Source organism: Oncorhynchus kisutch, linkage group LG21 (assembly GCF_002021735.2).
Source record: "Oncorhynchus kisutch isolate 150728-3 linkage group LG21, Okis_V2, whole genome shotgun sequence".
Lineage (NCBI taxonomy): Eukaryota > Metazoa > Chordata > Actinopteri > Salmoniformes > Salmonidae > Oncorhynchus > Oncorhynchus kisutch.
Genome location: NC_034194.2, coordinates 18,791,536 through 18,808,193, shown reverse-complemented (window position 1 = coordinate 18,808,193; position 16,658 = coordinate 18,791,536). Strand labels below are relative to the sequence as shown.

Below are 16,658 nucleotides of genomic sequence, written 5' to 3'. Positions count from 1 at the left end.
TAAAATGGGATCTTAAAAACGGGAAAAACAAAGCAATTGTAATAGGGGGCAAAACAGCAGACTGGGGCGTCTGGATGAAGCTGACGGCCCCACAATGTACAACTTTGAACATCTGTCTGTATTCTGTAACATATGAGTTGCCTACGACACAGTTTTGCAAATACCCACTGGTCACAGAGGTCAGTTCAACGTCTAGTTTTGATTTACATTTGGTTGAGTTGTCAACGAAAGTCAATGTCATTGGATTTAGGTTAAAAGTTTGGTGGGAAAAAAATACGAAATGCTCTTACGTTGATGATTTTTTGCGAATCCTATCAGTTTTCCACATTGATTCAACGTCATCACTGATTTTTGGGGGGTTGAAATTACATGGAAACAACGTTGATTCAACCAGTTTTTGCCCAGTGAGTACCTACAATTGCAGGGCTGTCTGGCTAAAAACCTTTGTCAACCTCTGACTAGTTCAACTAAAAACTCAATTTGAAAGGCTTTTGTTGAAACAAAACAATAGAAAAAGCTTGACCTCCTTTACAGTATATTCTTGCCTACTAGATGAAATGGCTGAACCATTGGCAAAAGTGAACAAAATACAACCTATAAAGAAATGGGTAACAAATGTATACAAGCTAAAGTGATTCACAGGTGGCACTGGACTCCAGAGAAGCTGTGTAAAACCAAGATATTGCCGAATGATAACTGTTGGAGATGCAAGAGAGACACAGGATCAATCCCTCATATTTAATGGTCCTGTTCCTCTATTCCAGACTGGTGCAATAGTATCATCTATGCTATTTGTGAAGTAGTGGGGACTGATTTTTGCGTTTCTAATACATGTATAATGTTGACCTCTACATTAAGTGGCAGAGTTCATTCTCCTCTCACAAGGAGGTGGATCTTGCTGGCCCTTACTTCTGCAAAAATAGATATTTTTAGTCAACACTCTTACCCAGAACAACTACATTTTCATACTGGTCCCCCATAGGTATAAGAACCCACAACCATGGTGTTGCAAGCAACATGCTCTTACCAAGTGAGCTACAAGGGACATTGGAAGCAGGATCAACCCTCACTGACTATGACCTAGTATGGGCTCCGTTCCTGCAGTGATCAGCAGGTGGAGCTAGTAACTCATTATTCATGTTCTTAGATATGACAATTTTTCTATAGCATTAATGACATTCTCCCATCAATGTGTAACCGTAACAGATTATGAACTGACGATTAATGAAATTGTCTCCCTTAATTGTATATACACTACCGTTCAAAAGTTTGGGGTCACTTAGAAATACAACGAGTTTCAGAAGAAGTTCTTTGTTTCTGGACATTTTGAGCCTGTAAACGAACCCACAAATGCTGATGTTCCAGATACTCAACTAGTCTAAAGAAGGCTAGTTTTATTGCTTCTTTAATCAGAACAACAGTTTTCAGCTGTGCTAACATAATTTTAAAAGTTTTCTAATGATCAATTAGCCTTTTCAAATTATACACTTGGATGGTTGATGATAATGGGCCTCTGTACACCTATGTAGATATTCCATAAAAAATATGCCGTTTCCAGCTACAATAGTCATTTACAACATTAGCCATGTCTACACTCTATTTCAGATCAATTTTATGTTATTTTAATGGACAGAAAAGGAGCTTTTCTATAAAAAACAAGGACATTTCTAAGTGACCCCAAACTTTTGAACGGTAGTGTATATTGTCCAATGTATAATAATGAATATGTGATTATTATTTATTTATTTACTTGGGGCAGAGGATGGTGGTCCACATGTATCTGATGCCCATCTTAACATTTATTTTGAAAGAATGACCTGTAAAAATTCCAGGCGCATCTCCCATGCATTGTTTAAAAAATATATTGTTTTCCCCCCCGTTGTGTTGCTGATGTATGTACCTTCATCATTCAGTAGACCTATTGGCAGTTTCATAAAATACTTTAGGCCAGATTATGAACAGACTATTAAATGTAGGTCTGCCTACCTCTGGAAATAATGGAAATAATCTTGTTGATGTTAGGCTGCATATGTCTGTGTGTGTATCTTGTTTGTTTAATTTTGTCTCATCTGAATAAAGAAAGAAATTATATATGTAAAAAAGAGAAGCACAGTCCATGTTGTTGTAGGGGAGTGCTCTCTATCAACCCCATGTGCAAGCCATATTTCCTTACATCAGAAGGAGGCCTTTCCAAAGACAGCACCCCGACTCTGCATTTTACGGCCTTGTTTGCTTTTGTTGGAGGCTTCAGCTGGTCAGGCTGGACACGGGGACCACAGCAGAGCAGGTGGGTCTGTTGGTCGGAGGGTCGGCAGTACATCTCAGTCTGCCCTCCACAGCCAGACCCTCCATAAGTGGCGGTGTGTGGTCCCCCTGCCTCTGTCAGCCACAGGCAGATGTTATAACCAGCACATGGGTAAAGCATAGCTGAAAGAAGCCACAGTTAGGGGAACTTTCCTCCCCTCTCTCTAAACAGGAAATTACAGGACTGCCTAGCTATAGATGACAATACATCCATAAAGCAGAAATGTTTAGAGTAGGAGTTACAATGGGCCACAAGTTGAGGGCACCATCGTTAGACTAGGTGGTACCCCATTGTGGAAAAGCAGTATACATGTCTGATACATGTTGTACTGCAGGGAAAGGGGGATACCTAGTCGTAACTGCCTTGCTCAAGGGCAGAACAACAGATTTTTTTCCACCTAGCCGTCTCTGGGATTCCAACCATCTTTTTGTTACTGGCCCAACACTCTTAACCACTAGGCTACCTGCAACCCTGAATGGCCTGGTTTCCTGGACCCAGAATAAGAGAATCCCCATTGAAAATGCTATTTCTGTCCATGAACAGGGTTAATCTGGGTCCGGGAAACCACCAGCCCTAAATCTCAGCCATAAAGCACATAAGCATCTGGCTCAATAGTGTACTGCACCGAAGCAAATTAACAACAATTTGCTCCCACGCTCTCTCTAGTCATTTCTACTCTCCACCCCACTACTGCCCTGTGCTTGGGTTCTGTGAGAATTGGGCTGGGATGAAGCTGAAGCTCTGGCAGGGTCATGGGCTACTGGAGGAGATGATTGCATATTTCCAATAAACACATAAACATGCCTTCTCCACGTGGAGAGGAGAGGACCATCAGAGGTGGCAGCATTAAGAGGTCATTCTTTCCACAGGACCTTACGTCCTGCCAGCATGGCTGACGCCCTCCTCTGCAGAAGAACTCCTTTCTCAGGCTTCCATTACTGCGTCTGTCATCTCTATGTTGTGCAGGCCAGCTCTTCTGAAATGTACCCTCTTAAATCTACTGTGGGAGAAACAGTCAATTCAGAGCTGTGAAAGCTTTGTAAGAGATTAAACGGGGCTACCTTCAGGTTTCTGAAGCAAAGGTTCTGAGCACCGAGTTCAAAGTTATGGGAAACATAGGGCTTTTTGGCAGGATATTCGCTTGTAAATATGAAATTAAACTATTGTGCCAGAGCTGGAAATGATCCCTAGTAGAGGCCTGTCCGTATTTGTCCTGGTTCAGTGCTTTACTTTTAGAATGTCACTGCCAAACTATTATTTTGTGTGATTTGGGTAACCGTTGCCTCCCGCTGCAAATTACATACAGCCCACCAAAAAAATGTTTAGCTGACACCAGCTAATTAGCCACCAAAATTCCTGGTTTTGTCGTCGTCCCCCCCCCCCCCCCCCCCATTTTAAAGTTTAAAATATATTTACAAAAATGTACATACTAATTTATGGTAAAACAAGACAAAGGTGTAAAAATAGTGACGCTGAAAACATAGGCATATAGCTTTGTCTCTGTGAGATCATATTGAAGAAACACTTCGAAAGAAACACATCTGTAGTCGACATCAAGTTTGATTATAGATCAAATCAATCAATGGATGACAAATTATACCATTTATCATGTCAGAGTGACCAACTCTAGCATGATATTTAGTAAATGTGAACCTCTGGAAATAAAGCAATAACCTGCCATCTAGTGGTCTTAAAGAAAATGGAATCTCAAAATGTGAAATAAAGCAACAGCAACTATTTGAGACTTAGTACAAAGTACATGTTGTTACAATGGGTGTAGCATAAGTTCTTGACTCTGCACTCATAGCTGTAAATCTATGTAGATCTCATTATAAAAAGAACTGGGACGTCTTCTCAGTTCTGGAACTGACTCATACAACAGGACTAATAAAACGAGACAAGAATTACAAATTCTGGCTGAACTCTTAATGACTCCCTTGCAAAGGAACAACTGAACTGCCACAGCAGTACCTCTCAAGAAGTACATCTCTTTAGAACAATACAATGCAGGCTACTTCTAATCAGCACTGAAACACGACAGATTCAAAGGAAATCTCTAGCCACCTTAATAATTGGATGTAATAAATTGATTACTAGCCACTTTAAACAATGCCACTTTATTTAATGTTTACATACCCTACATTACTCATCTCATATGTATATACTGTACTCTATACCATCTACTGCATCCTGCCTATGCCGTTCGGCCATCGCTCATCCACATATTTTTTATGTGAAATTGTTAGATAATTGTTAGATATTACTGCATGGTCGGAACTAGAAGCACAAGCATTTCGCTATACTCGCATTAACATCTGCTAAACATGTGTATGTGACAAATAAAATTGGATTTGATTCCCATGTAGGCCTGTTGTGATAAGAGCAATTTAAACACACATCCAACTGTTAGGTCAGCTATAACATCAATATTATGCCTTTCTCCAACAGTTCATGTCTTGAAAATGTTTTAAATAAATGCCTCAACCATGAAATAACTTTAATAAAAAAATGGATTGAAGGTGTATGCAATATTCCAGTCAGATTGAAATCATACTTGCATGTGACAGATATGCATATTCACAGTTAGTTGATGAACACACAGGGTCCTGCAGTTACATACAGTTGAAGTCAGAAGTTTATACACCTTAGCCAAATACATTTAAACTCAGTTTTTCACAATTCCTGACATTTAATTTTGTCTCATCTGAGTAAAAAAATCCCTGTCTTAGGTCAGTTAGGATCACCACTTTATTTTAAGAATGTGAAAATGTCAGAATAATATTCGAGAGAATCATTTATTTAAGCTTTTATTTCTTTCATCACATTCCCAGCGGGTCAGAAGTTTACATACATTCATTTAGTGTTTGGTAGCATTGCCTTTAAATTGTTAACTTGGGTAAAACATTTCGGGTAGCCTTCCACAAGCTTCCCACAATAAGTTGGGTGAATTTTGGCCCATTCCTCCTGACAGAGCTGGTTTAACTGAGTCAGATTTGAAGGCTTCCTTGCTCGCACATGCTTTTTCAGTTCTGCCCACAAATGTTCTATAGGACTGATGTCAGGGCTTGTGATGGCCACTCCAATACCTTGACTTAAGCCATTTTGCCACAACTTTGGAAGTATGCTTGGGGTCATTGTCCATTTGGAAGATCCATTTGCGACCAAGTTTTAACTGATGTCTTGAGATGTTGCTTCAATGTATCCACATCATTTTCCTTCTCATGGTGCCATCTATTCTGTGAAGTGCACTAGTCGCTCCTGCAGCAATGCACCCCCACAATATGATGCTGCCACCCCGTGCTTCATGGTTGGGATGTTCTTCGGCTTGCAAGCCTCCCCCTTTTTCCTCCAAACAAAACGATGATCATTATGGCCAAACAATTCTATTTTTGTTTCATCAGACCAGAGGACATTTCTCCAAAAAGTATGATCTTCGTCCCCATGTGCAGTTGCAAACCGTAGTCTGGCTTTTTATTGGCGGTTTTGGAGCAGTGGCTTCTTCCTTGCTGAGCGACCTTTCAGGTTATGTCGATATAGGACTCGTTTTACTGTGGATTTAGATACTTTTGTGCCTGTTTCCTCCAGCATCTTCACAAGGTCCTTTGCTGTTGTTCTGGGATTGATTTGCACTTTTCGCACCAAAGTATGTTCATCTCTAGGAGACAGAACGCGTCTCGTTCCTGAGCGGTATGATGGCTGCGTGGTCCCATGGTGTTTATACTTGCGTACTATTGTTTGTACAGATAAATGTGGTACCATCAGGCGTTTTGAAATTGCTCCCATGGATAAACCAGACTTGTGGTCTACAATTATTTTTCTGAGGTCTTGGCTGATTTCATTTGATTTTCCCATGATGTCAAGCAAAGAGGCACTAAGTTTGAAGGTAGGCCTTGAAATAAATCCAGATACCTCCAATTGACTCAAATTATGTCAATTAGCCTATCAGAAGCTTCTAAAGCCATTTATTTTCTGGAATTTTCCAAGCTGTTAAAGGCAGTCAATTTATTGTATGTAAACTTCTGACCCACTGGAATTGTGATACAGTGAATTATAAGTGAAATAATCTGTCTGTAAACAATTGTTGGAAAAATTAATTGTGTCATGCACAAAGTAGATGTCCTAACCGACTTGCCAAAACTATAGTTTGTTAACAAGACATTTGTAGGGTGGTTGAAAAACTAATTTTAATGACTCCAGCCTAAGTGTATGCCATCCTGTCACTTTGAACAACCCACTTTTATTCATGTTGTGGGAAGCAAATCACATGCAGAGTGAAACAAAGGCCTTTTCTTCTGCTATTCAGTTGTTTGGAGTGAAAATGTTTATGCAGATGTGAAATGAAATGTAAGTCTTCTTGGAGAATTCATTTGGACGCGCTCCTCATACCTTAACCTGCTCCACGCGTTTCAGTCTGTGTGATGTGGACCAGAGGTCAGCCACAGCTGCTTTCCATTCATGCATACACAGCATTGAGAAATGAAGAGATGTCGTGCTTTATACTGAAAATCCAGCATGTTAAATCCTAGCTCTGATCATGACACAGGAAAGAGAAACCTGATCCGTTACCCTGACAAAAAGCACTTGGAATAGGTAGGGGAGAGACTGGTACCCATATGACTAATAAAGGACCAAGTAGCTCAAACCATTCAAATGTCTCACTCTTCATTAGCAAAGCTATTTCAACATGTTTTCTAAATAATGACCTGGGCAATTACTCTACCTTCTGGGCAGTTCAAATTAAAACAAAAACGGAACTTTGCATGGATAAACAAGGGGAATTTTATTAATAACGTCAGCGCTCTTTCGGCTATTACAAAGAAACATTCAAGATAAAAACTTACTTTGCATGGCCTCATGGGGACACATTTACTAGACTCCAGTCTCTGGACAGGACAAAGTCTGCACCATCGGCCAGGTAAATTATAATAGATGTAAAGTATATATTCATTTCACCCATAGCTAGACATAATGGTCAGGAGATCATATATTCATTCATATCATTAGGTCAACATGCACCAATAGTGAATTAGATCATAGAGCGTGTAAGGAATAGCAGTCCCAAGACTAAATCCTTGACAGCACTTGTCTGAGGAATCTGGAATTGCCGTTACCCTCGTCAGTCAAGCAGAGGATGTAAAAGTACAAGATACCAATGATGTTTGAATTTTTCCTTTGAAATTCAAGAAGCGTAGGGAAAACAAGCAATTCACTATGGTCCTGAAATTGTGCATAATTGGCACGAGTACTGTTCCAAAAATACAGTAGCAAGTTTATCGATCTATACACACAATGTCAAAGCACTGTCCGGTATAACAGTGTGTATAACAGTGCAATCCAACAATGTTACATTTCAGGGGATGGTGTTTCTCCGATGTCCCAGATTCTCTTTTTACATGAAGTCATCCGAATCATTTCCATCCTGAAAAAGACTCCATTATCCATTTCTGACATACTGAATGGTCGTATTGCAACAACAGTCATATAAACGATTAACAGGCCAGTCTATTTCTGAAAGAAACAGATTATAACTCTGTTCGGATTTTGTTAATCAACTCACCTCATTTGTTGTCATATTGTCACTCGTCATCAGCGAAGAATAACTTCTGTTTAGGAACAATTACAGTGTAAGTTCATATCATTCACAGAAGTGACACGTGGTGTTTTGGGATGCCAGTCAAACATGGATGATGCAGCTAGGGAGATAACTTACTTGAGCTCCTCCAGCTCTCTTTTCTTTTTTATGTCATCTTTCTCTTTCTTTTTCAGATCTTGTATCTGGGCCTTCTTCTCGTTTCTCTCCTCCCTGTCTCGAGACTCTTTCTCTGCTGCTAGATCAGGGTATCGCTCGTCCTTTGTTTTCTCCACCCTGTTCACTATCTCATTGACCTTTTTCTCTACTGCCACGACCTTCACCTACAAAACAGTTGACAAAACAGGTCTAAATGATCGTTTTATAGAAATTACCAAAACCTTGCAATACGGTGCAGAGTGTTGGATTTGGCTGCTCTGCTAAAACCATTGACAACTACATGCCGTTTTCAAAGGATTGTTAAATAAATGTTATAACCATTTGGTTTTAATGTCATCACCTCTTGAAGAGCATAGTCAGAACTACACATGTCCAATTATTCCACATTTAACTTTATAATTAGACGTATACAGCATGTAACTGCATCCCTTTCATGATCAGTAAACATAAATTGACAATATATTTTTAGATATGCGAGGGTAGTCTATCCATTTGGCATGTAGATAGCTACAACATGTGTAATTTAGCTTGCTTCATCAGAGATTAGGCTTTTGGAAAGAGCTTGACATCGGCAAATCCTCGTCCTTGTAAAGTTCATATTCGGACTACTGTCATCACCACTGAAAGTTAGCTTGTTAACTAGCCATATTGACGTGATCTGTTATTAGCTAGCCAATTTGACATGGTCCATCAATCGATGTAGCCAATCATGTCTGTCAGCAGCAATTGTGATTTAACCCTCTTTAAAACAATTTTGAAGAGAATAATTTGTATGTGTCCTGCCGCTTGACAGGCAGAGCACCCATATTAACCTAAACCACACATACTTGTCAGGTATGGTTCACTTTAATCCAATTAATGGAGGACAATATTGAGAGATATCGTGAGTCTACCCTCAGGTATCTGAAATTACATGATCAATTGATGTTTACTGATCATGAAATCATGCAGTTACTTGCTGTATAACTCTGATGACAGAGCTAAATGTGGAATAATTGGACATTTGTAGGTCTGACAATGCTCTTCAAGAGGTGATGATATTAAAACCAAATAGTTCACATTTATTTAACAATCCCTTGAAAATGACACGCAGTTATCAATGGTGTTAGCAGAGCTGAGGGTCTCCTTGCAACCCAGCAGGCAAATCCAACGCTCTGCACCTTATTGTGACGTTTTATTGATAACAACCTATAGAAACAAAGAACATATGAACAATACAAGATGAGACACATATAAAAGTGACAGATCTGAAAGTAACACAGATTCATTATGCCAGAAAGATCACTGACCTCCTTGTGTCGATGGAAACCTATTTGGCCTACATCCATGTCTCCTGTTTTCTTTAGGTTAGCCCATGGTGTGTAGACAACATTGATGTTGTTCATTTTACAACCTGTTAAAGAGTAATTAAGAGTTAAAAGGCTATCACCAAGTTTCCTGGAAATGCTTGTGATATTGTATTAACTGCTCTGTTATTTGTATCAAACTCACCAGGAAACTCAATGTATTACCTTGGATGCTGTTGTTTTTCACAAGCTGTGCACAGTCAATCAAGACTTCCTTGGGAATATCCTCTATTGTCAGTCCCTTAGGCATTCGCAGGTACACATGGGCAGAGGAGAGTTTATCCACATGAAACCTGTGGACACAATTATGATAGAATTATTATAAAGCCTTAAGGCACACATACTAAAATAATCAATGCCATACAGTACCAGTCAAAAGTTTGGACACACCTACTCATTCAAGAGTTTCTTTATTTTTAAAACTTTTTTCTACATTGTAGAATAATAGTGAAGACATCAAAACTATGAAATAACACACATGGAATCATGTAGTAACCAAAAAAGTAGCCACCCTTTGCCTTGATGACAGCTTTGCACACTCTTGGCATTCTCTTAACCAGCTTCATGAGGTAGTCATCTGGAATGCATTTGAATGAACAAGTGTGCCTTGTTGAAAGTTAATTTGTGGAATCTATTTCCTTCTGAATGCGCCTGAGCCAATCAGTTGTGTTGTGACAAGGTAGGGGAGGTATACAGAAGATAGCCCTATTTGGTAAAAGACCAAGTCCATATCATGGCAAGAACTGCTCAAATAAGCAAAGAGAAACAAAGGTACATCATTACTTCAAGACATGAAGGTTAGTCAATACGGAACATTTCAAGAACTTTGAAAGTTTCTTCAAGTGTAGTTGCAAAAACCATCAAGCGCTATGATGAAACTGGCTCTCATGAGGACCGCCACAGGAAAGGCAAACCCAAAGTTGCCTCTGCTGCAGAGGATACGTTCATTCGAGTTACCAGCCTCAGTAATTGCAGCCCAAATAAATGCTTCACAGAGTTCAAGTAACAGCACATCTCAACATCAACTGTTCAGAGGGGACTGTGTGAATCAGGCCGTCGTGGTCAAATTGCTGCCAAGAAACCACTACTAAAGGACACCAATAATAAGAAGAGACTTGCTTGAGCCAAGAAACAAGCAATGGACATTAGACCTGTGGAAACCTGTATTTTGGTCTGATGAGTCCAAATTTGAGATTTTTGGTTCCAACTGCCGTGTCTTTGTGAGAAGCAGATTAGGTGAACGGAATATCTCCACATGGAGCATGGAGGAGGAGGTGGTGCTTTGCTGGTGAAACTGTCAATGATTTATTTAGAATTCAAAGCACACTTAACCAGCATGGCTACCACAGCATTCTGGAGCAGAATGGAAAATGACCCAACACACCTCCAGGCTGTGTAAGGGCTATTTGACCAAAAAGGAGAGTGTTGGAGTGCTGCATCAGATGACCCGGCCTCCACAATCACCCGACCTCAACCCAATTGAGATGGTTTGGGATCAGTGATCAGCATGTGGGAACTCCTTCAAGACTCCTTCAAGACTTTTGGATGGAAAAGCATTCCAGGTGAAGCTGGTTGAGAGAATGCCAAGAGTGTGCAAAGCAGTCATCAAGGGAAAGGGTGGCTACTTTTTTGGTTACTACATGATTCCATGTGTGTTATTTCATAGTTTATGTCTTCACTATTCTTCTACAATGTAGAAAATAGTTTTAAAAAAAAATATATATATATATATATTTTTTAAATAGAATGAGTAGATGGGTCCAAACGTTTCACTGGTACTGTACATACAACATACAGCCCTATTAGCTGATATAGGACTACTGTACCTTTGCTTAGCTCTAGGTGCCACCATGTGGATATTTTTCAACACTGCATAGAGTAATGTATCAGACAAATGTTCAGACTCAATGGTCAAATCCCAATAAGAGGCTCATGGTTTCAGTTATAAGCAGAGAGATATGAGTTTCTCACCAAATGTCTTCTGGCCATCCATATTTGATGAGATCTTCATCTAATTGTGAGAAAGAAGCAGACAGTTAGCTGAGTAGGCATCTTTAATGCCGCTGACAACATGAATCGTGGTTTGTTAGAAAACTACACTTTAAAATGACCAGCTACCTACTTTCATATTTGTCTTTCCCCATGTAGATAGTGTAGGGAGGTGTAACAACTGTACAATTTAAAAAAACAAAGCAAATGTTAGTTTTAGTTAGCTATATCAACAAGGCTTTGGGGCTAATAAAACACGAATAATATGATAATTTGCCTAGCTACACATTCCTGTCCATTCTCAGAACAGGACAATAACTCTGCCATCATCCACTCCACATGATTATTATTCCCTAATTAAATGCCTAGCTTCATCTGCTGACCTGAATATGTCAACAAACATCCATGACGAATGACAACTCATGATTATATTTGTCAAGAAAGCTTTCTAGCTAGAAATCAAACGTAGCTATCTAACAAAATGATTCAAGAAGATTCTCTAGGCTAGCTAGTTCAGTGCTAACTATGGGCGGGATAGCCAGCTAAAGAAAAGCTCACTTACTCACCGGCACTTGTGAAGTAAAACACCATCTTGCATAAATCGAAGAAACTGTTTTAAACTTTAGAAACAAAATAGGAATGGAGTACTTTACACACTTTCCAAATAACTAAATGTGCCTCATAACGAGAATAACTGTGCTGACAGTCAATTTCGCATGGAAAGTTGACCCGGAAGTTGGCCGCGGTCACAAACCAACTATTTCCGCTAGGTCATGCTGCTCCACTTTTTTTTCAAAGTGGGACGCGCTCATATGGTCATTGGGCGCGCTGTTCAAAAACAGTCTGCACGGGAACCGCGGGGAAAACAAGCCACACTCCAGAACTTTGCTACGTATTGGATCACTTTGGATTTGGTATGCATTTTTGAAGAACAATTTATTTGGTCAAAGTTAGCTAATTCTTTAGATGGCATTTTACATTTTGTCTTGCCTGTCAGCTGTTTGTTTGCACCAAAACGTTGCTAGCTAAAATAGTTAGCTCGCTAACAAGCCAATAATCATTTCAACGACAATAATAACAACTTAGCTAAAGTTAGTTTTTATATTAGTACATTTTTAGTGAAAAGTCGCCGTCAAATTTTATCATACAAACGACATTCCCACAAACATTTCGTTAACTTTGTAACTTATATGCCACACAGTGTAATATTTGTGTCAGACCCATCCCGCCAATAATTATTCACTCAGACACTGAACTAACGTTAGCCAGCTGGCAAAGGCTGCGCTTGTCTATACATAATACACCATTACGTTTGTATTGCAATTATCTATTATTATTGCTAGCTAGCTGATTCTGCGTGGTTAATTTATCTATCTATTGATTATCCAATGCGGGACCTAGCTAGCTAACATTAATACTTTTACTTATTCTTCCAGTAAAGTTACAAACATGCCCAATACTACAAGGAAGAGGAAGCACTCTTCAGTTGATTCTGACAGGTGAGTGACATGTCTATTAGTAAGTCATGTGTTAAATCAGTTATTAATCAATAATTCACGCATATAACATTGAGTAGGGTCTAACATCCTTGTAATTCTCCAACATTTTTAGTAACTCAGCCAAAAGGCCTGTTACAGATGGAGAATCTCCCCTAAAAAGGAAGTCATCTCGGTTGCCCCAGTCTCCACTAAAGATGTCCATAAAACACCAGGAGAAAGAGAACTGCCCTTCTCCCCAGAGATCCCCAGCTCCATCTCCCCTAAAGATTGCTCTGAAGAGAGGCTCTCCGTTCAAGGCTGCTGTGGTAACAGGGTCCTTCTATGGTAAACGCAAACCTTTGTACCTGACACCCCTGGAGAGGAAGATGCTGAATGAGACCAAATCACCTCCAAGGCTGACCAGTGTGGATCCTTATGGAATGCCGACGGCTGCTGTAAAGAAAAGGATGAAGATTAAAAGTACCAAGGCCAAAAAGGTGGCCACTGTACACGGAATGAAGACTGGCGTAACGGGAAACGCCAACTCCAAATCAAGCCTAATCAATTCCTCAAAGCCTAAAGCCAGCACAGAGCAAGTGGAGCTGAAAAAAGGCATCACCTTGAACTTTGGCGGTTTAAAGCCTAAGCCTAAAATCTTCATTGGGGCTGCCTTTTTCAGCACAGGGAAAAAAACTGCCTCCATGTACAAAAAGTCTGCCTCGAAATCTACCAAGCCAGCTTTGAGATTTGAGAAAATAAAGGCCATGGTTCCTGCCTTAGAGGGAAAGCAAGAAAAAGTACAACAAGCCCCCTTTCCACAGCGACATGCTGTTGTAGTGAAGATACTGCAGGAAGAGCCAGAGTCTCTGCCCGGTGTGCAGGATGTACCAAAGAGTCCAGAGTCACTCGAGGCCCAGTCACCCAGAGCTATAGCAGAGAAATACGGCATGAACAAGGAAGTCAGGATTGTGTTAAGCCGATCTCCGTCTCCCACATGTCCAGCATCCCCAGAAATAAACACTCAGGTGAGCTGTATATCACTTGACTAGTGTTTAGCATAGGTCTCACTGTCTGTAAGCATATTGTATCTGTATTACATTTAGGATATTGTTCTTTCTGTTTGTAGGAGGAGTTGATCACAAATACAGGTTCTGATGCCGTGTTTGATCTCAGTGACATTAGCCCGTTAAACGGCATCAGTCCAGTCAAAGGTTGGTTGTTTATCGTTGGTCAATTAGCATTCATGTTTTTACTTAATGTCTTAATTTTCATTCATGGTTTCTCTCCCCTTTATGGAATCCTCAGCCGATGCTGTGTATCCAATCTTTGGATCTGCATCAACGAGGTAGGCAAAAACACTTCCATTTAATCTTTTTTTTGGCTAGAATGGTTTACTGCCCTCCCAGGGATGGTATTATTTTCGGTCTTGCACATGGACATATAGTAGTAACTCCACACACTGTCAACATGTGTGTATCGATGTATATATGCATTATCACTTTCTATTTTCTGCCTTTAGGCCCCAGAGGAAGGCAGCTCTGGACTCTCCAGTGACCTGCAGCACCCCCTCGGCCCTTAGTCACCCCCTTCCCTCTGCTTCCAAGGAGAGGAGTGCCAGGAAGAAGAGGGAGACTAACAAACAGGCTGAGGCTGATGATCAACTCATCATCGTAAGTAAATCCTCTGGAAAGATGATGGATGGAAACATTGATGATGACCGTTGACTGCCTCTCACACTGTCATCTGTGAGCTTTGCAAATGCTCTTTGTTCTGTTCTGTGTTTACCTCAGGATGCTGGCCAGAAGCAGTTTGGTGCCACTGTGTGTGGGTCCTGTGGCATGATCTACAGTGCAGACAGCCTGGAAGACAACTTCCAGCACACACAGTTCCACCAGAGTTTTCTGGACGGAATTAAGTTTGTGGTACGTATGACTATGCATTTCCTCCCTTTCATCGACTCGTACAAGTTGCCCTAAGCATGTTGCTTTTAGAGTGGCTCCTTATTTTCCCCCCCCACAAAAGCTTAGCCAAAACCGTTGACGTGGTTTAGCGAATAAAGTGAAACTGACCACTCGCTCTTGATTTTTGACGGTTGCTTAATCCGTGTTTCCTTCTCGTCCCCAGGGCTGGAAGAAAGAGCGGGTGGTAGCAGAGTTCTGGGATGGAAAAATCATTCTGGTTCTACCTGATGATCCAAAATACGCTGTCAAAAAGGTTTATCAATCATATCAGTGTCTGGGTCTGAAACAGCACCCTATTCCCTTCATAGTGCACTACTTTAGGCCCATAGGGTGTGCTTATGCATTTGGTTTGAATGGAATCGTGAACGCACTTGCTCATGCTTAATGATTTTTTAAAATGTTTTATTAGGCAGAAGATGTGAGGCGACTTGCTGACAACGAGTTGGGCTTCCAGCAAGTGTCCCTCCGCTGCCCCAGCCAGGCTAAAACCTACCTGTATGTGAACAGTGACAGGATGGTGGTCGGCTGCCTCATTGCCGAGCACATACGACAGGTAACTTCTCTCTCCTGTGCTGCTAAACTTTTGCACTCTGCTCCGATGTGTAACGCGCCAAACAAATGGTGGGTTTTCCAGGAATGGATCAGGGGTCTTTTACCACAATATGCTGATGTAAAGGCCTGTGATAATGTACTTTTTGTGTGTGGTGTGCACGTGAAAGATTGTCTGCTTGATCAAGAAATGAACAAATATATACGCTCGGTCAAATACGATTAATCGGACGTTAGCTTTTGCGGACAGTAAAGGGGTGGTCATTACCTGGCTCATTGCAGAGCGTGTAAGGGACCAAGGGTCTCCTTCAGAGATAGAAAGGTAGCACACTGGGGGTGATAGCAATTCACTCGCTATCTTACAGGGGTATTTAGCGGAGTGACTGAGTGATTTAGTCTATCTTGCCCTTTGTTTCCAGGGCTTCAGAGTGCTGGAGCAGCCAGAGCAGACCAAGGACATGACCAGGGAGGACTTCATGGAGCACCACAGAGCCTGGTGCTGCTCTACCACGCCAGAAAAGGCCATCTGTGGGGTCAGCCGCATCTGGGTGTTCAGCCTGGCCCGGAGGAAGGGCATTGCCACACGCATGCTCGACACAGTCAGGTTAGGAAATTATTACAGGTTAGGTAGTGCAAACTTTTGATTTGTTAAACCGAGAAGTACAACAATTCAAATCAGCCAAACAGGCATACTGGTTTGAGGGCCAATTTCAGGGAAGTATAGCTAAATGGAAGATGTCATGTATGGCTATTTTTTTTAAAAATCTGAATGTATGTCATTTTCAGAAACTCCTTCGTGTATGGGGGCCACCTGACCAAGGAGGAAATAGCCTTCTCTGACCCCACCCCAGATGGCAAACTGTTCGCCACGAAGTACTGCGAGAAGCCTGCATTTATGGTCTACAATTTCATTGGTTAACTTAAAGCACAAGTTCAGACTTTTTTTAATGCTTTGAGTTTGATCAATGTTTTCCCCTTTTTGAGGAGTTTAATTTAAATCAGAAAGTTGGTTTGTTGAACATGCAAGTTATGGCTGTTGCAGTCAAATTCCATTAGTGTTGAACTGAAGTATATTCTCTAAAGCTTGTATATAGTTTTAATAAAATTTCTCACACTTCAAAGCCCAACTTCTTAACAAAATACATCATGCTCCATCAACACTAAATGGGTTTTTTTTCTCCCCCAAATACACCCATTTCCCTAGTTTGTCTGTAATATGACAGTTGTGCCACTGCTATTCACAGAAATGCTGTGGGAGCTAAATAAAGAGTATGGCAGAAC

General features: G+C 40.7%; 2 protein-coding genes across 3 annotated transcripts; one reads left to right on the top strand and one right to left on the bottom strand.

Moving 5' to 3' along the window:
• Positions 1-7,060: 7,060 nt before the first annotated feature.
• ccdc25 (coiled-coil domain containing 25) lies at positions 7,061-12,143 on the bottom strand. 2 transcript variants are annotated; one of them, XM_020454814.2, is made up of 8 exons: positions 11,956-12,143; positions 11,523-11,570; positions 11,372-11,411; positions 9,566-9,693; positions 9,344-9,447; positions 8,016-8,218; positions 7,863-7,908; positions 7,061-7,724 (listed from the first exon to the last, which is right to left on the bottom strand). In XM_020454814.2, exons 1-8 carry the CDS (start codon positions 11,978-11,980, stop codon positions 7,695-7,697), a joined length of 624 nt encoding a protein of 207 aa, XP_020310403.1. In that variant the 5' UTR covers positions 11,981-12,143; the 3' UTR covers positions 7,061-7,694. The 2 variants fall into 2 exon arrangements, with proteins under 2 accessions (XP_020310403.1, XP_020310404.1); XM_020454815.2 differs by lacking the exon at positions 11,523-11,570 and having other exon boundaries at positions 11,956-12,117.
• A 43-nt stretch (positions 12,144-12,186) lies between these two features.
• On the top strand, positions 12,187-16,657 carry LOC109866256 (N-acetyltransferase ESCO2). The gene is made up of 11 exons (XM_020454811.2): positions 12,187-12,303; positions 12,826-12,888; positions 13,001-13,892; positions 13,994-14,078; positions 14,173-14,212; positions 14,387-14,537; positions 14,658-14,789; positions 14,992-15,081; positions 15,238-15,381; positions 15,797-15,981; positions 16,164-16,657. Exons 2-11 carry the CDS (start codon positions 12,839-12,841, stop codon positions 16,294-16,296), a joined length of 1,902 nt encoding a protein of 633 aa, XP_020310400.1. The 5' UTR covers positions 12,187-12,303; positions 12,826-12,838; the 3' UTR covers positions 16,297-16,657.
• Position 16,658: the final 1 nt, after the last annotated feature.